Genomic DNA, 21,696 nt, shown 5'->3' with positions numbered 1-21,696 from the left:
TTAGACATTTTCTGAAGAAAGTTGAATTACTAGTTTATTGGAAAAAAATGGTTAGCTTGCATAAATGCTGAAACAGGACTAGGTTCTCAGAATTTGACTGTCAGCAATATTCAGATACACAGAAGAAGTGCTCAGGAATTTCTTTTTAAAATAAGGATATCTAAAAGTAATTTTCCTCAATAGAGAATTGCTCTATATAGATGTAAATTCAATTTTCTATGCCCAAAAATTGTTTGATGGTGGCATTAGATAAAATAATTTTATATTCAATATATCACTGGTGTTTTTATTAGTATGTTATTTTAGCAATGTGAAATACCCTTATTTGCAGTAAATAAGCGTATGGGCCAAGATTTTACTTAAATATTCTAGGCCCTGCCTGGGTAGCTCAGTTGGTTAGAGGATTATCTTGACATGCCAAGGTTGCAGGTTCAATCTGTGGTCAGGGCATGTACAAGAATCAACCAGTGAATGTGTAAATAAGTGGAACAAAATTGATGTTTTTCTCTCTCTTTACCCCCTCCCTACTCTCTCTAAAATCAATAAATTAAAAAACTATCACGTTGGGACATTTTTTCTCTTTTGCCATTTTCTTTCCTCATGACCTTGGAAACTAATGCCCTAAAAACCATTATGATAACAGCAGTGTTTTTCAAAGTGAATTTTATAACTATGTAATGCGTATTTGGGGAGAAAGGTGAGTTTTCCTTCTTCATTATTCATAAGAACACTATTAACTTTATGTAGTCGAGTTTTTCCCAAATTTACTCACCCATGAAATTCATTTTTACTAAATACCAGTTAACATCCTGCAAAACTGGCATTCTGCCCTTTTTAGGAAATGCTGCTCTGAATTTTAAAACCTATGCACACACACATATCCTTTCACTTAAAGCTATTTTGAACAGTTAACTTTCCATTAGCTTCTTTGGTATAAAATACATCAGTCTTATTTTATACAAATTTGGATTGTTCAGTAAAATGGGGTGATATAGAAAAATTAATGGAATTTCAATTTTGTGCACCTTTTAAATTGTTAAATAACAGAATGAGAAAATTACACAGATCTTACTGGCTTAATTCAGTGATTCATGAGTTGGGTATTATCCAATCTAGCAGATCAAAAGGAGCTCTGAAGAGCTGTATAAAGCAAGAGATTTTATAGGTAGAAGAAAACAGAAGCAGTGGGCATTTGTTGATTGGTTACTTTTATTATATGGAGCAAAATCTTGGAGCTGAGTCAGGTAACTTGAGCTGAGCAGGCAAGTAAGTGCTGGTTGGTTGACCTAGGCCTGCTTTTTCTGGGAGAGCTGAGCATAGAAATTTTAGGTAGGCTTTGGTTTGGAGCTTAGCATGAGCAACTCCATTTTGGGCCCAATCTGGTTCCTTTAATAGAACCAGTGTGAATTTTCCAGCATGAAAACGTTGTTAATAATTGCCTAATTTCAAAGCTGTATAAATTGTATGGTAATTCACATGACAGCTCTACTCTTAGCAGTTATTAGAAATATCTTCTATCTCTTGGTAAGTTTAGTCTTCAATTTTGCAGTTTTCAGAACCAAGCCCCTTATACTATATATACGTTACTAAGACTTCGTGACACTGTGAAAATATACTGCTCACAAAAATTAGGGGATATTTCAAAGTGAATATGAAGTGATAAAATATCTCCTAATTTTTGTGAGCAGTATATTTAATTTCATCCTATAAGGAGGACTCACTTAAACCTTGAATGACGACCAACCCCCATCCAAAAGAAATTGAATCCAACTAGCTTTCTACAGTCTCTTAGCCACAATTCTAATATCCCAAAGTTCTGAAAATCAAATGATTTTTTTATAAGTTTACAGCTGAACTCACAATTTAGCCCTGGCTGGCTGGATAGCTTGACTGGTTTAGAGCAGTGGTAGTCAACCTGGTCCCTACCGCCCACTAGTGGGCGTTCCAGCTTTCATAGTGGGCAGTAGCAGAGCAACCAAAATATAAATAAAAAGATAGATTTAACTAGAGTAAGTTGTTTTATAAAGATTTATTTTGCCAAACTTAGCGAAAACCCGACATAAAGTACTTGGTAAGTAATTATTATTATATGCTTTAACTTGCTGTAACTCTGCTTTATAAATTTTATAAAGTAAAGTTACTTCCCTACTTTATAAATCACCATTACTGTGGAACCAGTGGGCGGTTAGAAAATTTTACTACTAACAGAGATACAAAAGTGGGCAGTAGGTATAAAAAGGTTGACTACCCCTGGTTTAGAGCATCGTCCTGAAGCATAGAGGTTGCCGGTTCAATGCCCCATCAGGGCACGTACAGGAACAGATCAGTGTTCCTATCTCTCTCCCTTCCTCTCTAAATTCAATTTTTAAAAAAAATTTAAACACTTCACAACTTATATATAGTCTTTATTCTGTATATTTGAATATGCATACATTTGCTAAAGAACTGTCACTGCCCCAAGTCTCATTGAGAGGTTTCCATTACAGATTAAACACCATTGTTGCCTTCCAAAGTCCTAAAAGTTTTCAATTTTGATATACATTTGACCCTTAAGCTTTCAGATGAAGTATCCCAGAAAGTAGAGCTAAAAGCCAGAGAGATGGAAAATATAAGGAAGAGTTAAGAAAATTAGAGAACCAATCCAGAATAGCCAATATCTAATAATACCTGTTCCAGAAAGAGAGAAAAGCAGAATATATCGGGTGGGATTCATCAGTAAAGTAATTCTAGAAAACTTCCCTGGACTGGAGGACATTAATTTCCAATTTATGAGACCACGGAATTTCCAGCAAAATAGATCAAACTGGGATAAACCTGTATTAAGGCATATCTCTGTGGAATTGTAGAACATTGGACATATTTGGGTAGCCTTCACACCAAAGAGAATGGGGAAAGAGTCACATCTGAAAAGACAGGAATCATGATGCCTTCAGATTCCTCAACAGCAACACTAGGAGATGGACAACAAGTGAAAGTTGCTTTCAAAATTCTAAAGGAACTTTTTTAACCTAGATTTCTATACCCAAACTAATGATAGTCAAACTATCATTAAAATGGGTTGGTTTAATAGATGTTTCATGAATCAGATTCTTAAGAAATATACTGTGCTAAATTGAATTTCCTCTTCTTCCCTTTTAGCCTTACAGAGATGAAAATAAGAAATGGCAACATCCCAGAAAACAGAGGAAAATTAAATATTAAAGAAAAGGAATAATTCACAAACCAAAATATTCCTGAATTAATCAGAGTCCTTAGTATCTTGGATTGTATCTGAAGTTTTATGATAGCAATTTGGAAAGTGATACTTCACCTTGTATTGCCCAGAGTTCTCTTTCAGTTCAGAACAGAATATTTATTCACAATATATAAATAGTTAAAATATTTTTATTTCACAGAGGACTCAGAAAAATTAATCAATTTTCTATTTATAAGGATTTAAAAAGCTTGAGTTCATCAAAACAAAAAATTTTTTAGTCCTTATTTCTAAAATGAGGTTCTGAGACTTAAAATCTGATGTGTTCTTCAGTGTAAAAGCTTGGTCTCCTCAGTGTGTTGACAGATAGTTGGACCTCACTGGGGAGGCTGTGCTGTTTGAAGAGTGGCACTGCTGCCAGGCCACTTGGGAGCTCTCAGTCCACAGACTCCAGCCTCTTCTGTTTCAGCCCCTGCCCAGTGAATGAATTAGGTCGGGAGATGATCACAGAAGGGAAGAACAGAACCTTCAGAGCTTGTTTATACAGTCAGTAAAGTTGCTCAGCAGCTAACAACAGAAAATACAGCAAGCCAAAGCTATATTGATTGAGATTTTTCTCAGAGCAGTTCAACTGTCCACTTTTCACAAAGATACAGCCTAAAAAGATTTTACTTTTCTATTTCAATAATTATCAAGGCAAACAATAAATATTAAGGTAAACTTAAAGTTGAAAATTCCAATGGGAAAATATGATCTCATTTAATCACATTCAGTGTATATTTCCTATTCCCATGTCCACTGAGTACCCACATCTACTTCTCAGCCCCTTTGAGTATCAGTTTATTAGTTCTCTGGCACTTTTTTGTTCGTAAATGTCAGGGTGCCTGGCTGGTTTTCTTTCCCTCTGTGGTCTGACCTGCTCCTCTTCCCTCAAGGTATAGAATACATGTCACCTCTTGTAGAGCTTTTCCTGTCCTTTGCCCCCAGCCTACCTCCACCCAGGAGAATTCTTGCTCCTCCAGGTGAGTGTCTTGAGAATGTGGGAGAATGGGATGCCATGTGTTTGCCCTTGTAATGAGAAAAAAAGAGAGCATGGCCCAGTGTGAGAAAGGAGGTATGGTAGCACTTGAAACTGGTCTGCCTAGTTTTGGATTCCTGCTGTGCCACTTTATGTGACCTTGGGCAACTAACTTAACCTCTCTGTACCATAGTTTCTGCTTCTGTCATTTGGGATCATAATAATACCTGCCTCATAGATTATTATAAGAATTAAAAATATATATGTGTATGTATATATATATTTAGCCTGTCCTGTGGTGGTGCAGTGGATAAAGCGTCGACCTGAAACGGTTAGGTTGCCGGTTCGAAACCCTGGGCTTGCCTGGTCAAGGCACATATGAGAAGCAACTATGAGTTGATGCTTCCCACTTCTCTTCCCATCCCCCTTTTCTCTCTCTTTATCCTCTCTTTAAAATCAATAAATAAAACCTTAAAAAATAAATAAATAAAAGTAATATATATTTAAAGTACAATATAACAGTGGTTAAGTACATGTACTCTGGAGCCAGTTCCTGTGTTTGAATGCTTGCTACGTTACTCAAGCAAGTTTTCTGTTCCTCAGATGCTTCATCTGAAAAGTAGGGTAAAAAAGTACCTACTATGTTCTCAAGGTAAAACAAAAAGTACCTGCTGTTAGATTTGTTGAAAGAATTACACTATTTAAAATATATAAAATATGGAGGCCAGTGTCGGCAAATAGTAAAACACTATTTAAGTATATTAAGTGTGATATTAAAAGGCTTAGATAAGGGTCTGTCATAGTATGCACTCAAGAAATAATTGGTTTTACAGGGAATTCCCTTTTTTTTTAAACAACATTCTGTAAGTGGAAAGAAGAAAGGATCATACTTTTAAAGAGAGGAAAGCATATTAAAGCCACAGTATGACCACTCCCTCCCACGAGAATAATTAAAATGAAAATGGCAATTAGTACAGCCACTTTGAAAAACTGACAGTATCTATTAAGGCTAAACTTACACATATCTTTTTAAGATTTTACTTACTGATTTTTTAGACAGAAGAGGGGGTTGTCAAGAAATACCAAGTCATATTTGCTTCACTTTAGTTGTTCATTGCTTGCTTGATGTATGTGCCCTGACCAGGCAGCCCAGGCTTTCGGACCATCAACCTCAGCATTCCAGGTCAATGCTTTATCCCCTGCGCCACCACAGGCCAGGCCACACATATTTTTAATCCAGCAAATTTATTCCTAGATGCATATACACACAACAGAAATGTATGTTTATGTGTACCAAAAGACATGTAGCAAGAAAAGTGAGGTAACAAAGAACTTAATAGCCAAAAACTGGAAGCAGCTTGTATAAATTCCATGTTTATCAAATGGAAAAAGAATGGATGAATTACAATAATATCTGTTTATTATACAAATATAATTTGCAAAAGAAGGCAAATAGAATCCTTTTTCTTTTAAAGTTCAAAAGTGGCAAACCAATTCAAGGAGTTTGAAGTCAGAGTAGTGGCGACCCTTTGGCAGGAGAACTAATAGTGACTAGAGTGGAGCCCAAGAGTGCTTCTGGAGTTCTGTTGCGTGATCTAATTTGATGGTTACATATGTGAATTTTGTTCATGAAAATTCATTCGATTGTATATTTATGATTTGTGCATTTGTATCTGTTGTGTATATTAAGCTTTAATTGAAATTTTTATATTAAATCAGAAAGCTTGAGAACTTCAGAAATGATAGTTCACTTTTTCCACTTGCCAATCCTTCTAGAATTAAAGATTTCATACTTGTAAAAAATGTAGGTGCTGCTTGATCAGATGGTTGCACAGTAGATAGAGCATCAACCTGGGACGCTGAGGACCCACGTTCAAAACCCCAAGGTTGCTGGCTTGAGCGCAGACTCACCAGCTTGAGCACAGGGTCACCAGCTTGAGCATGGGTTCATGGGCATGATCCCATGGTCGCTGGCTTGAGCCCAAGGTGACTAGCTTGGCTGGACACCCCACCCCCCCATCAAGGCACATATGAGAAGCAATCATTAAACAACTAAAGTGCCACAACTAATGAGTTGATGCTTCTCATCTCTCTCCCTTTCTATCTATTTGTCTCTGTTTTTGTCTCTGTCTCTCTCTCATTAAACAACAACAAAAAAAAAGTGTAGGTGCTCATTACAATGCTGGAAAGTTAATCTGCTTCTAACCTTTTCCTAAATTATGTCTTCAGGGCTGTCAGAAAAAGTAGCTTGGACAACATATTTCAAAGTATTCAGTAGTTTTCATTTACCCTGTCATGTCACATTCAGTATTACAGATTACAGGGACTGCATACAGGGTTGGGCAAATGTAGGTTTACAGTTATGAATTTGTGAAAAAAATTATTATTTATTCATTATTGCTTTATTTTCCATACAAACAACTATAACTCTGCCTTTGTCCACCCATATATAAATTATATATAAAACTGGTTTGAAGCTGGAATCAGTCTTTTTAACTTTGCTGAAGTGCTACATTGACATCTGCAGACTTGAGCTGGCTGGTGCTTTTAAAATTTCATTGAGGAGAGTTTTTTATGTGATCCAGTTGTGAGATGGAAGAGGCAAGTTTGAAGGTGCTTGATATGCACTCATTGTAATGAACACTCATGCTTATTGCTTCAGTGTCCATGATGCTGTTTTTTTAGTAACTTAGTGAGTTTCTTCTTTGGCTGGAATATGTTTTGTTTAGTCTGCATTGTGCCCAGATTGGTGATTGCAAACCTTACACTTTCGCAGAACATTGCTTCATGGCTCTTTTCTGCTATTTTTATATCACATGAATCATTGCACATTTAAGCCATCTGCAAGGCCTGAATGGAATGAGATAAAAGCTACCATCACTCAGATTGACACTTGAAAAGCTGGTATTCATTTGGAGTTTAGTCCTGATTATCCTTTATATTTTAAAGTCTCAAACTTCATTTTGTGATGGTTGCTAATATCTCTAAGCCAAAAGTATGTCTGATTCACAGTTTCTTTTAGTTGAACATTAGGTCAAAGGGAGGAGATTTGCTCTGTGTTACCCAGAAGAATCTTAGGGACTCGGTTCTAATCCTACTGAGATAATAAGAACAGCAGGTTCCACTCCTGTTTTAAAAGTATGTTAGTTTTAATTAGCTCAGCAAGCCATCCGGTTTGGCATGCACATCATAGTGAATAGTAGAAACATAAGGTTCTGAAATTGCCAGATGAATACCTCAGAACAAATGTTTTTTGAATGCTTAGAGTATATACCACACCTATTAGATATTTGTCAAAAGTTTTTCTCAACATAGCAACCTTTTTAAGGATTTTATTGGGGAAAACACTTAGATGAATGCAAGCCTGGGATGCTGCAGAGGAGATTCATGATTAAAAATGCACCCTTGCCTGACTGGTGGTGGCACAGTAGATAGAGCATGACCTGGGATGCTGAGGTCCCAGGTTCAAAACCCCAAGGTTGCCAGCTTGAGTGCAGGCTCATAGACATGATCCCACGGTTGCTGGCTTGAGGTGCAAGGTCACTGGCTTGAGGTCCAGGTCGCTGTCTTGAACCCAGGGTCACTGACTCTGCTGGAGCCCCCCCCCCCCCAGGCACATAAGAGAAGCAATCAGTAACAACTGAAAGTGTCACAACTACAAGTTGATGCTTATCTCTCTCCCAGTCTGTCTGTGTCTCTCCCGCTGAAAAAAAATATTGCACCCTCACACACTTACTATAGCTATATACAAATCTGTCATTTATAAGTGTGTAGTAGATTAGTCAGGCTGCCTCAAAGCCTTTCCAGACAGATTTTCTCAATGCAGCTTTGCCCTGGGCTGTGGAAGGTTGGCTTCTGTGCTAAGGTTAGCTGGGATTGTATGAATTAGGTAAAGAACAGATTGCTTTCAGAGTAAGAAGCTTCTTCAGTTTTAAGTAAAGTGGCCATTGGCACCAAGTGTATCCTTTTCATAAATAATACAATACTTTGGTAAGCCAGAAGTTATAAACTCGAGAACTAATAGAATAAAATACAAAAATATTCCCTTATTTTCTGAAATGATAGACCAAAAATGCATTGATTTTCACAACTAATACGACAGACTTTCTATTTTCAAAACAGAAAGATCGCAAAGATAAAACTCTGCTAAGCATCTAAGAATGATGATACTGTTTTTTTATATCTTCAGTTATCCTAATGTATATCTCCATGTGATCTTGGGCAAGTCTCTTTGTGTTTCTGTTTCTCCCATTTTACTAATATATGTACATTGTCCAAAATACCTAAATTTTGTTTGTAAACTATAGCGTTTTGAGCATAGATAACATCTTTGTTTGCTTGTTTGTTTGTTTTTTTACTCATAGAAGGGACAACTATAATTTTTGCTTAAAGACAGTTTGAAAGCAATTGGGGTATGGGAGGACTATATTTTACATGATTCTTTTGAAGTAATTGTAATTATTTTTTGTTAACTGTTTATTTCTTTGCTTAGCAGACAGAAGGGGGTGCACAGACAGACGGCCAGCAGTCACAGACACAAAGTAGTGAAAATTCAGAGAGTAAATCTACCCCTAAACGGCTGCATGTTTCTAATATTCCTTTCCGCTTCCGAGACCCTGACCTCCGGCAGATGTTTGGGGTAAGTCTCTGAAATCCTTTTATGGGTTTACAATTAAAATATAACTTAATCTACCAGGTGTGTTATTATAGTCATTAGTATTTTAGAATAAAACTATGAATAGATTGACAAAGACTCTGGGGTAAATCAGTGTTTTTATCAGAAACTTTCCCTATCACCTGATTACTAGACATCAGCCTTACAAATTCCTACATAAATAAGGTAATCATTTGCTTGGGACATGAGACTTTCAGTGTTAAGATAAGATAGTAACCCCTACCTTTTCAGAGTGTTACGAATTAAATGAAATAATATCTGTAAAAATAGGTAGTACCTGTGTTTTTTTACTTCTTTGCTTTTAATTCAACAGTTACGAGCAATATCTAAAATCAGGTATAGGGGGTTAATTTGCTACCTCTGCTGTGTTCTTCCAGCTGTTTAATTCTTTCTGAAATCACTGTCATGAAAACAGGGTAAGGGCGAAGGTTTAAGTTCCTGGAAAGTGAATGGGTGCTGAGAATCTTTTTCTGGGCTTATGTGTTTCCAGTTTTAATTTGAGCAAACTCTTAACTTGAATTAGGACTAAGAGATAATTGGGTTTTTAACAATTTTGTTAGTATGACAACCTGGTTTTTTTCAGAAAAGCAAATCCCCTTTCTTAAGTCTTGGTTGGCCACTTCATAGTGTCAAGACCCTGGAGCAGAGTTCTGTTACATAGAGCCGATTACCTAGACATATGTTGCACACCGAAAGCAAGGCCAGGGTTGAGATTTAATGACGTTTTTTAAGAACTTGAAGCAAGCTTTTACACAGAAAATGGTAGCCAGCTGGTCTCCGAAAAGGAGCAGCAGCAGATATAAAGGGCAGCATAAAGAATATAGGTTACCCCTGGCTGGATAGCTCGGTTGGTTAGAGCATCATCGCAAGCACAGAGGTTGCTAATTTGGTCCCCGGTCAGGGCGCATACAGGAGCAGATAGATGTTCCTGTCTCTCTCTCCCTCTCTAAAATCAAGACAATAAATATTTTTTTAAAAAAAGAAGAAGAAGAAGAATACAGGTTGCATTTAAGAAGAAACTTGCTGGGAGTATATATTACTAGGTTTCCTACTGAATTATCAGAGATAATAAGGATTCTTAATCTGGAGCTCTGTGAAATGGAGTGCATTTTCATATCAGAAGTGTGTGGTCCATTGAAGATCGGCTTAGGCCACTTACCAGTGACTTCTTGAAATGTATTATACCCTTTCCATAAGGTACTAAGTGCAAAAAAATTAAATTTCCGTGCAAGGGGTACCTGTTTGCTCTGTCTTCTTCCGCCTGCTCAGTACCTATTACTTAGAAGGATGTTGCATTGGGAAAGAGCAGGAATTTCTTGCTCATTCTATTAGCTCTGTAAACTTGACAAATAGCTTCCTTTAGCCTCATTTTTTTAACCATAAAAGGAAAGCAGTCCTTACTCTAGAAGGATGCTATAGGGATGCATTAAAAAATGGAATAGAAAACAAACTCTAAAGCACCATACAAATCTTCGTTTTATAGAATAGGTATGGGGAAAAAAGAAAATGCCCTTCTACCTAAAATAACATGTTCCTCTTTCCTTGGTTTTTCTAATGTTTTATTAAGTGATAAAAGAAGAAGCATGATTTCTGTTTGGCTCTTTTCATTTCTAATTTTTATGGATTTCTTAAAGTCTGATTTGAAATCCAAGTGAAATAGATAGTTGCATATATTAGTTCAGTATTCAGAGTTCAGAACTCAGAAGTGTGAGCTAAAAGAATGTCTGGAAAATTACTGGACATCCCTTCAATGCAGTTTATCCAAGTATTGATTAGGCAGCAGTTTTGTTACTCTATATCCATCTTCTCAAAATAATTACTGTTTTGTGTATGCCCTTCTAGTCAGCTATTAGCTACCTAACAATAGAGTTTTTTAGGCTTTGTGGTTTAGCTTTGTTTGATTTTCCAAATGTTAAAATATTTAATTACGAAACAAAGTTACTATTTAAAATATTCTTGATGATGTCTATTATAGAAAAATTACAGTGGTAAATAGGCTCGAATATAATGTCCATGAATGTTTAAATATACTGGAAAATAACATGTATCCTGTAGTAATAACATATATAAATATTTACTGACTTGGAAAGCTGTTCATAGTATCTTAAGTTAAAATAAAATAAAATAAAAGTAATATGTGGCAGTATTTCCTTAACGCTACAAGCCTAAGGAAGAGCCAGGAAGGCTGTATACCAGAACTAGAGTGGGGTTGCAGGTGATACTCACTTTCTGCTTCCCCTTTTCCTTTTTATTTTTCTATATTATAATTTTACAGTGAACATGATTTACTTCCATAAATTAAAGAAATAAGGGGAAGCAAAATAACCTTCAAATCTTTCTACTTAATTCTTTTGTATTTTTTTGAAGTTGGAAATGGGGAGGCAGTCAGACAGATTCCCGCATGCGCCCGACCGGGATCTACCTGGCATGCCCACCAGGGGCGATGCTCTGTTGCAACCAGAGCCATTCTAGCGCCTGAGGCAGAGGCCATAGAGCCATCCTCAGCGCCCAGGCCAACTTTGCTCCAGTGGAGCCTTGGCTGCGGGAGGGGAAGAGAGAAACAGAGAGGAAGGAGAGGAGGAGGGGTGGAGAAGCATATGGGCGCTTCTCCTGTGTGCCCTGTCCGGGAATCGAACCCAGGACTCCTGCACGCCAGGCCGACACTCTACCATTAGGTCTTAATTCTTTTTTTTTTTTTTTAATTTTATTTATTTACTTATTTTTTACAGAGACAGAGAGTGAGTCAGAGAGAGGGATAGACAGGGACAGACAGACAGGAACAGAGAGAGATGAGAAGCATCAATCATTAGTTTTTCATTGCGCGTTGCAACACCTTAGTTGTTCATTGATTGCTTTCTCATATGTGCCTTGACTGCGGGCCTTCAGCAGACTGAGTAACCCCTTGCTGGAGCCAGCGACCTTGGGTTCAAGCTGGTGGGCTTTTGCTCAAACCAGATGAGCCCGCGCTCAAGCTGGTAAGCTCGGGGTCTTGAACCTGGGTCTTCCGCATCCCAGTCCGACGCTCTATCCACTGCGCCACCACCTGGTCAGGCAGGTCTTAACTCTTAAAAGTGAGACTTTTGGCCCTGGCCAGTTGGTACAGTGGACAGGCTGTCAGCCCGGCCTATCAACATCTCAGGTTTGATCCCCAGTCAGGGCACACAGGGGAAGTGACCATCTGCTTCTCTCTCCCCTCCCTCTCCCCCCTCCTATAGCTAGTGGCTCTATTGGTTCTAGCATGGCCATGGGCGCTGCGGCTATATCATTTGGTATAAGTGTGTCAGCCTCAGGCGTGAAAAATAGTTCAGTACTCAAACATCGGCCCAGAGAGGGTTGCCAGATGGATCCTAGTTGGGGTGCATGCATGAATTTGTCTATCTCCCCTCCTCTCACTTAAAAAAAAGGGGAAAAAATTGAGACATTTAAAAAATTAGAGATGTAGTAGGGAAAATCCCTAGTTCTTGCTCATGTGAAGAAGCATGTGATAAGGTAACTCTTTGAATATGTTCTGAAAACAGCTTCTACCATACAGAGGTGGGTAATACCCGAGTAAGTGAATTGAAGAAGGAGTGGAAAAGGAGAAATTATCAGCTAAGTGATGAGGAAAATTAGAAACTGGTATCAGAACCTACCAACAAATAGAAACATGGATGTTGAGTAGATAGTTTAAAAGGAAATAAAACTGATTTGTGGGGGGTTTTTGTATGTTTGTTTTTCAGAAGAAAGTGAAGTATGTGGATAAAAAGCTGGTCATAAACAAATTTTTTTATTTTTGTCTCTGCAGCAATTTGGCAAAATCCTAGATGTAGAAATAATCTTTAATGAACGTGGCTCTAAGGTAAGTTCCATTTTAGCATTAAGTTTGCTTGTTTTCTTTTGGTTCTGTTTTATTCTAAATAGTAAGTAATTAGAGAAATTAGGCTGTTTTTCAAGCCTGCGCAAAGTACCCCTAGCTATCTAGCTTGGATTAGATGATCTTTAAAAATAAGCTGCCACATGGCCAAACTTTATCTTAATACTTAAATTGGAAGAGCGATGATTTAGAAGCAAGAGAAGTTTGAGGGGAGAGTGGCAGGGAGGAAGACAGGACATAGGAGACACCAGTTCTTCATCAGACTTCAATTTGCCCTAAGCTTCTTATATTAAAGGAAAGAAGAGGAGACTGAAGAAAGTGAAATTCTATGAGAATTCTATTCTGAATTTTCTCAGGACAATTCAGCTTTTAAAAATCGAACTTTAAAATGACAAACCTAGAACAAATTGACTGTTTCAGTTGTTCAGTTGACTTGCTCTCTCTCTTTTTTGACAAGGCTTCAATAACAGAGAGTATAGGGACTCAGGAATTCACTAGGAACTGGTTTCCCCCTTTGAGATAACCCAGCTAGGCAAGCTACAGAATGTAGTCACTTTAGTGACAAGTACAGTGAGTGTTTTTACATCAAAACGAAAGAAGTAACAACAGTGTGCAATTTGATATGTGTTCCATGCAAGAACTGACATTTTTAATTAAAACTTATTTTCCCTTAATATATGATTTTCTATTAACTTCTCAATCTGTAAAATTTAGAATTTTAAACAACAAAATAAGCAGCGATGCATTTTAGGAATGAGTGAATGATAAAGTCTTACAATGGCATCATGAGAAAAAGATTTCATGAACTGAATTTCAGAAAGTTTTATTTGGAAGTCTTCTTTTTTCTCAACAACTTTTTCCTCAACAAATCGAATACACCCCACAGACACAATCAGCTGTGGCCAAGCTGTATCAGTCTTTACCTTGCTATATTCAGTTCTACTTGCATTTCTGGGTAAGGTCAGTTTTTTAAATTTTCATTTAGTTAGCTCTACTGAACTTTGACAATAGCCCCTGCCTGGCTATGTTTAAATCTCTAAGAATGTAATTTGAGAAAACTCATTTACAGTATTTGTTTTGTTTAACTTAGTATTTATCTCTCTCCAATTTCTTATTCCAAGTCATCATCCTTTGGGAATTAATAACACGTATCTGCTGCCCCCACCTGTTCTAATACAAATGTATGTACTGTCTAATGCTCCTGATCATTATTCCCTTCCTTTGTAGAATGCATCAGCACTAAAAGTGTTTATTCTGACCATAATAATTATTTGTTAATATTAAAGAGGTAATTATATTCTAAGTTTCCAGTTTTCAATTAAAACAAAAAAGATTATTATGCCTATACAGAACTTTCTCCAGCATTCACTTGGTAAGTATTGTTAAAGTGGGATTGATTCAAACTAGAACCAGTAAAACTTGTTTTATGCTTGTAATTTCCTCACAATGGATTTCTGATTTCTTTGTCGTATAGTTTGCTTTTATTTTTTGTGACCTTTTTTGATACAAGGTGAAAAACTGACAATGGTTTAGAGATGAGAAGCACATGAATATAAAATAAATAGTAAAGATTATTGACTACACTGTTTACCTAAAGTAGCAGTTTAAATGTTTTTGGTTAAGTGTGCACTAGAAGTATCCTTCACAAGACTAAGAACTGAAAGCCCAGTATAATTTCATCTGGCATTGAGGACTTGCTCCTACTAAGAAAATAATTTGATTGAATTCTTTGAAGCAAAGGAAATTGATCTTTCTTAAGGCTTCTTTCATTGACTTCAAGGATTTTTAAATTTACCCAATTCAGTGGCTTCTCCCTTGTAATTTTCATTTTAAATGGCACAGCCTTCCTTTTCTCTTAGGGGACTATAAAAGCCTATGCTGCTCCTCCCAGCTAATGCTGTGTCCTCACTGCCCCTTTCCCTTTGGGCTGCTGAAAGTAGACAGCCTAGTACTCTAATTGGTCAATGTTTTTAAAAAGCACAGAATTCAGGATTGTCTTAAATCTGCCTTCAAGAACTGATACAAAACCTGTCTTCACCCTTCTTAACCGTTATCTAAAGTTGTTTGCTGGAACGGGTTCCTCTGCAACTGTTTTGAGGCTCATTAATAGAGATTTGTTTTGAAGTCAAACCTTAGATACCTCTTCTGAAATCCACCTAAGATAAATTAACCAGTATTTTTCTTTTTGTAGATGATTAGTTTCTCATATCTAATAATGTTTGGGGCTTACTATACAATTACAACCTGTCCTGAGGGGAACTGGAGAAAAGGAAATTTATGTGGTCCTATTGTTTAGTTAAGAGTTGTTGTTTTTGCCTGACCAGGCGGTGGTGCAGTGGATAGAGCGTCGGACTGGGATGTGGAGGACCCAGGTTTGAGACCCCGAGGTCGCCAGCTTGAGCACAGGCTCATCTGGTTGGAGCAAGGCTCACCAGCTTGAGCCCAAGGTCACTGGCTCGAGCAAGGGATCACTCGGTCTGCCGTAGCCCCCTGGTCAAGGCACATATGAGAAATCAATCAATGAACAACTAAGGAGCCACAACAAAGAATTGATGTTTCTCATCTCTCTCCCTATCTGTTCCTCTGACTCTCTCTGTCTCTGCCACACACAAAAAAAGAGTTGTTGTTTTAAGAGTGCTTTTCTGTACAAAAAAATAAATAGCTTTATTGAATTTTTTTGAAGCAGCAATGGAAAAACTAGTCACGAATTAATTCTGAGATAAATGATGCTTACATGTAAAGCAGTATTTAACCAAATGGCTGCAAAACAAAAAGCAACTCATTAGCATGTCTTATTTTTGTAAGACTCCTCTGAAAATTTTAAGTGGACACACTTACTCTGGGGTGCCCATTCCTCCCCTGCCTGCCAATATTCTGCCTTTGTACCTTGCCTGCAAAGAGGAATTCCTATTCTCCAGGAAGAAATTATTTCTTTGTTACTGTTTTCCTTTTTTCTCCTTTGACCTTAATACTCTACATTTGGTTTACTTAAATTATGGAATGAATATGTATCATTTACATGCATACACATGAACACTATATATTTAAATTATTTCATGCCATTAAAAAAAATCTTTTTACTCCCTACTCCTTTATATAAACATAAAAATCAGCTGTACTTAATTTTCTGTGATTACTGAAACAAAAATAAACTATCTTTTTGAAAATGTTCAGTTAGGATATAGGATGAAAAATGATATCCCTGCCCAAAAATTAACTAATGCACTCAAACAGAATCTAGAAAAGGATCATGCAGATTTTTGATTCTCCAGATTTCACTAGTCATGACAAAGTATTAATAGAAACAAGTAGATCTACGTAAAGGGGCCATATGTCCTGGTTTATCTAGGATAGTCCCAATTTATACCTGTTGTCTTAGCATAATTATTACCAATGTCCCTTTTTTCCTTGAAGTTCCAGTTTGAACAGTAAGTTATATTACCACTCTCCTTATAGATCCTTTGAGTAACAACTTTTAAAAGCACCCTTTTAAAAATGATTATAAAAGGAAAACTTGATGTTCAATGAGAAGTAAAAAAAAAAAAGAACACCTAGCTCATTAAAGAGAATATTATCCACCCTGGCTGATTGGCTCTGTGGTAGAGTGTCAGACTGGTGTGTGGAAGCCCTGGGTTCGATTCCCGGCCAGAGCACACAGGAGAAGCGCCCATCTGCTTCTCCACTCCACCCTTCCCCCTCTCCTTTCTCTCTCTCTCTCTCTCTCTCTCTCTCTCTGTCTCTCTCTCTCTCTCTCTCTCTCTCGTCCTCTCCTGCAGTCAAGGCTCCATTGGAGCAAAGTTGGCCCCGGTCCCGGCTCCATGGCCTCCGCCTCAAGTGCTAGAATGGCTCAGATGACAGTGGAGCAATGCCCCAGAGGGACTGAGCATTGCCCCCTGGTGGGCATACCTGTTGGATCCCGCTGGGGTGCATGCGGGAGTCTGTCTGTCTGCGCCACACTCCCCCAGCTTCTCACTTTGGAAAAATACAAAAAAAAAAAAAAAGAGAGAGAGAATATTATCATGTATTTGCTTCCAGTCTTTAGTCTCACCTAGAATCTTAAACAGAACTCTAAAGAAGGGTCACCCAGTCAACCCTAGTACTCTGGACCTTGCATTCTCTGCTAGGCACTTTTAGTGTCATGAGAACTTGTTGCTTTTCTAAGTTTATCCCATTATGAAATTTAGATTTTCCACCATCCTGTTCATTGTCATCCAGCCCCATAACAAATTGTGATAATTATTAAGCTTATTAAATAAAGAAATATGTGGATTCTAATACTTACATTTTTTATAAAGTTTTTTCAACATACTTTTGGTATAGTTGTTACCTGGAAGGATAGCTATGTATCAATATTATAAATACTGAATGTGTAGTTTTTCTTCAGACGGTGCCAATAATAAGTTGACTAAAGGACTAGAGAATAGAGCACAGCAACAATTACTGAGATGTCTAGCAGATTTTTAGTTGATGTTATTGTCTCAGGTGGATTTCTGGAATGAGGGGGATTTGGATTTGGATTAGGCTTAAATTTAGGCTAGAGTTGGGGAAGATAAAACCTCCGTTTCCATTCTTTAGACACAAGTAATGTGCTTTAATTTCTCACCTGTTTTCCTGCCTTTTGTTTTCATGAAAAGGGGAATTATTTATTTCTTTTAAAATATGGTCTTTGAAACAGCACGAAGTCGGCTTTTATGTTTTCCAGTAAAATTTGATAAGTAATGCTGAGGTGAAATATTTTTCATTATACTGTACTTAAAAGTGAATTAACAATGCATGTATTTCCAAAGGGCTTAGTTTATTTTCTTTTGTTACCATTTTATGAGTTTTAGTTTTATTTTTCTTTTATTTATTTTTTAATTTCTGTGTTCTGGCCATACCCAGGAGAACCGTCTGCTTTTGATTTCTCCCTAAAAAGTTACATGGTAAATTTTCTTTCTCATTCTTCTGAGATGGAAAAATTCAAAGATTATACAAATAAAAAATACTTTTACAATGCTTATCCTACTGCTTGTTATTTATTGCAGTCTGAGGCCAGACTAAAAAGGTGACAGTTATTCGGCTCCTATATGCCCTTGATGATGTCAAGTCAGGTGATAAAATTTTTGTCACACTCGGAAGAAGCTTTAGTCACAACTGAAAAATACACCATTCCTTGGTTTCCAAAAGACAGCTAAGATAGCTGCCAATCACCAGTGTTACACTTTGGGAACTGAGAACCTTGGGTAAGAGTATGAAGCATGTAGACCTGCATTGTCCAGTGCAGTGGCCATATTAAACCTTGGAAATGAGGCAAGTCTAAATTGAGATGAGCTCTAAGTGTAAAATGCTCATAAATTTTAAAGAAAAGAATGTCAAACATCTTACTAATGTTTTTATATTGATGCCAATTTGAAATTATAATGTTACATGTTATTGAATTAAATAAACTATATTATTAAAATTAATTTTACCTAGTTTTACTTTTTTAATGTGGCTAGTAGAAAATTTTAGGTTATATGGATCGTGTTCTGTTTCTATCTGATAGTGCTGGTATTGATAGACATCAACATCATTTTTAAATTAAAAGTTTACTTTTTTCAGTTTTTTACCTTCTTACATACCTTATATATTTATTTACTCTTGTTAAAAGTTTGAGATGAGCCTGGTTGGGTAGCTCATGGTTAGAGTATTGTCCTGATACACCAAGGTTGAAGGTTCTATCCCTGATCAAGGCATATACAAGAAGCAACCAATGAATGCATGAATAAGTTGAACAACAAATCGATGTCTCTCTCTCTCTCTCTCTCTCTCTCTCTCTTTCTCCCTGTCTCTCTAAAATAAATGAAATGTTTAAAAAAGTTTGAGATTAAATTTTAGTTTGAAGTTATTCAAACTGATTATTTTGTTTCCCTGTTTGATACATTAAATGTTTATTTTGAAGCTCATCTAAGGAAAATGTGTTAGGATTAGACAATTTTATTAATTTATTTTTCAAGGAAAGAGATGTGAATGGCCAAACTTAATGTGAATTAGATTTTTAAGAAAACACATAATTTCATGTAGGCGTATTTTCCTATTAGTAACTTTGTAAGCCTGAATGATCTGTGAATATCCTTAGCTCAATTCCTGGCACATTTTCAAAAATTGTCATTAAAGAACGTTGTACATTAAAACAAATATGCTGGCTTTACTTGAATTAATAATCTTGAAATTAAATTGTAAATATGATAGATAAGTTAGCATTAAATTGAGTCAATGGAAAATTACCTGTTTGAAGTTTCAATATGAGAGAAAAGTATTTTAATACCAATACTGTAAAAAAAGTGCTGGTTATGCTTCTCACCTTCCTAATCAGACTTTAATTCTGTGAGGTATGCATTGACTTCCTATTGCTTCTGATCAGTTTACCACTAATTTTGTGGCTCAATACCACACAGTTCTGGAGGACAAAAAAGTCCAAAATGGGTCTCACTAGGATAAAATCAAAGTGTTAGAGGCCATATTTCTTCCAGTAATTTTAAGGGATAATCAACTTCCTTGCCTTTTTCAGCTTCTGAGGCGGCCCACATTTCTTGGCCTATAACCCCTTTTCAGATATGTTAAGCCAACAGTTGCTAGTCCAGTCTTTCTCAGGCTGCTACACTCTGATCCTGACTCTCCTGTTTCCCTCTTTCACAGATAGGAACCCTTGTGATTACATTCGGCTCACCTGGATAATCCAGGATAATCTATCTCCCTGTCTTAAGATCATTAATTTAATCACATCTGCAAAATCCCTTTTGCCATGTAAGGTAACATATTTATAGGTTCTGGGGATTAGGACAAGGGTGGGAGGGCATTATTCTGCCTGCCACAGGCCTATTTATCTTCATAGGAAATAAAGAAATCCTCTTCCTCTGTTTTATGTACAGCCTCCAAAGTATCAATCAGGCCTTCCTCTTCTTACCCCAGGTAAAGATGCCCATAAACGTGGCTTTATTTCCATGTCTTTGGTATCTTGATTAGCATTTCCTTTGAAGTATAAACACTGCTCTTTTTAAAACAATTTTAAAGCATTTGAAGGTGAAATTTTGTTCCAGAATATTACAGTCATTATTGACAAAAATCTTATAAGCAGACTTCAATGTTAAACTTGGTCATTGCTGACTGCAGTGTCCATGCTTGTGACACCTCCCTGTGCTCTGTTGGAACTGCAGTTACCATGTCATAGGTGTCCTGTCAGCACATTCCAAAATGGAAGGTCATAGAATGCATTTAGCAATTAAATTAGATTTCAAAGCTGAATTTCTAATTTCCTCACCATTAGCTGTCAGAAGAAGCTACATGGAAGGAAGAAGGTGTGTTGATACTCTGAGCCTTGTTGATGATTGATTACTTAACCTCAGTTTGAATCAGTTTCTTTGCCTTCCGAAGCTGGAAACGGGGATAGACAGACTCCCGCATGCACCCGACCGGGATCCACCCGGCACGCCCACCAGGGGGCGATACTCTGCCCCTCCGGGGCATCGCTCTGTCGCAACCAGAGCCACTCTAGCGCCTGGGGCAGAGGCCAAGGAGCCATCCCCAGCGCCCGGGCCATCTTTGCTCCAATGGAACCTCGCTGCGGAAGGGGAAGAGAGAGAGAGGAAGGAGAGAGGGAGGGGTGGAGAAGCAGATGGGCGCTTCTCCTGTGTGCCCTGGCCGGGAATTGAACCCGGGACTTCTGCACGCCAGGCCAACACTCTACCACTGAGCCAACCGGCCAGGGCCCCCATGGTTGTATTTAAAAGACAAACATGAATGTATATGTGTAAATATAGTCATATGCTTAAATTAAAAACCTAGCTTTAGTCTGTACATAATCTGCTGTACAAGTAATAATTTATTAATTCAACCCAGGGCATAAAATGTATTAGGCTGTGACAGTCAGTTAAATTAGAGCTAATAATACTAATAAATTGTGACATAAAAATTTATCACTATCTGTGTCCTCTCTTAAAAGATATAACTTGATGCAGGATTCTTGAGAATGGGAGAACTAATTTTCTGTCTTCAGCAGATCTAGAGTAGACAACAAATTGTGTAATTAATTAGTAACTTGCCCTATATATCTTGAGTTTTCAAAGTGGCTATAACATGCTGACATCAAAATTTGATTTTCGAAATGAGTTCCCATTGATATTTGCAATACATTTACATTTTAAAGGGAAGTATTAACTAAAGTTTTTCATAATATTCTATCCCACTCAACATGCATTTAAAATTTTCTATCAGCTTAGCATTGCATGGTCTATATGGTATTGATGGTGATATCCAAATTGAAGATAGAGATGACTCATTGATCTCCTCCATGGACTCCACCCAACCATGTAATATTTTAGAAAGCTGAGTAATTAGATTCTTCAAAATGATAGAGTTACTTTTATAGAATATTATTAAGCAATGCACACTGTTTCCCATCCCAGTTAAAAGCATGTTTTGTGCTCATGGTATTAAGCTGTAAAGCAGAATGTGAGTGAACATAAAGGATCCCCGGTATCCTATAGTGGAATGTTTTCAGAATGCTAGAGGGACAGCGAAGCTATGAAAAAATGAGGCCTTTCCCAGAAAATCCTAAGAATTTACCACCCTATAAATTAAATAGCTCCAGAAAAATTTATAGTTGCAGAGTGGAAAGATAGGACAAAGCACCTGGGGTGAAACTGGTATAATACTTTATGAAATAGTTGTATAAGAATACAGTATAGTAAATCCTGCTGATGTTGAAATTAACAGCATGATAATAACCCATACATTCTTTTCAAATATGATGTTAACAGTAAAGTGGGTTAATTCCCACTTGTCTCCTGTTTTGTCCGCATAATGAATTAAAGCTTCATATTTTTTATTGCAGTATCTACAATGCACAAATGAAGTAATCCTAACTCAAGTATATTGCTGTTTAATGGATTCTCCTTTCCTGTTGAATAGTCTGCAACTGATGTCACTAATGTAGATTT

General features: G+C 37.0%; 1 protein-coding gene across 18 annotated transcripts in view; it reads left to right on the top strand.

Moving 5' to 3' along the window:
• RBFOX2 (RNA binding fox-1 homolog 2) overlaps positions 1-21,696 on the top strand; it is a 314,189-nt gene that overhangs the window by 260,200 nt on the left and 32,293 nt on the right. For 12 of the 18 annotated variants that reach the window (XM_066358281.1, XM_066358272.1, XM_066358284.1 and 9 more), the window contains 2 exons: positions 8,704-8,850; positions 12,671-12,724. In XM_066358281.1, the coding sequence (XP_066214378.1) occupies positions 8,704-8,850; positions 12,671-12,724 (201 nt within the window). The remainder of the gene's footprint in view (positions 1-8,703; positions 8,851-12,670; positions 12,725-21,696) is intronic. The other 6 variants (XM_066358283.1, XM_066358285.1, XM_066358274.1 and 3 more) reach the window with 1 other exon arrangement.

The sequence above is a fragment of the Saccopteryx leptura genome, chromosome 1, assembly GCF_036850995.1.
Source record: "Saccopteryx leptura isolate mSacLep1 chromosome 1, mSacLep1_pri_phased_curated, whole genome shotgun sequence".
NCBI classification, from domain to species: Eukaryota; Metazoa; Chordata; class Mammalia; order Chiroptera; family Emballonuridae; genus Saccopteryx; species Saccopteryx leptura.
This window is presented reverse-complemented; position numbering and strand designations above follow the sequence as displayed.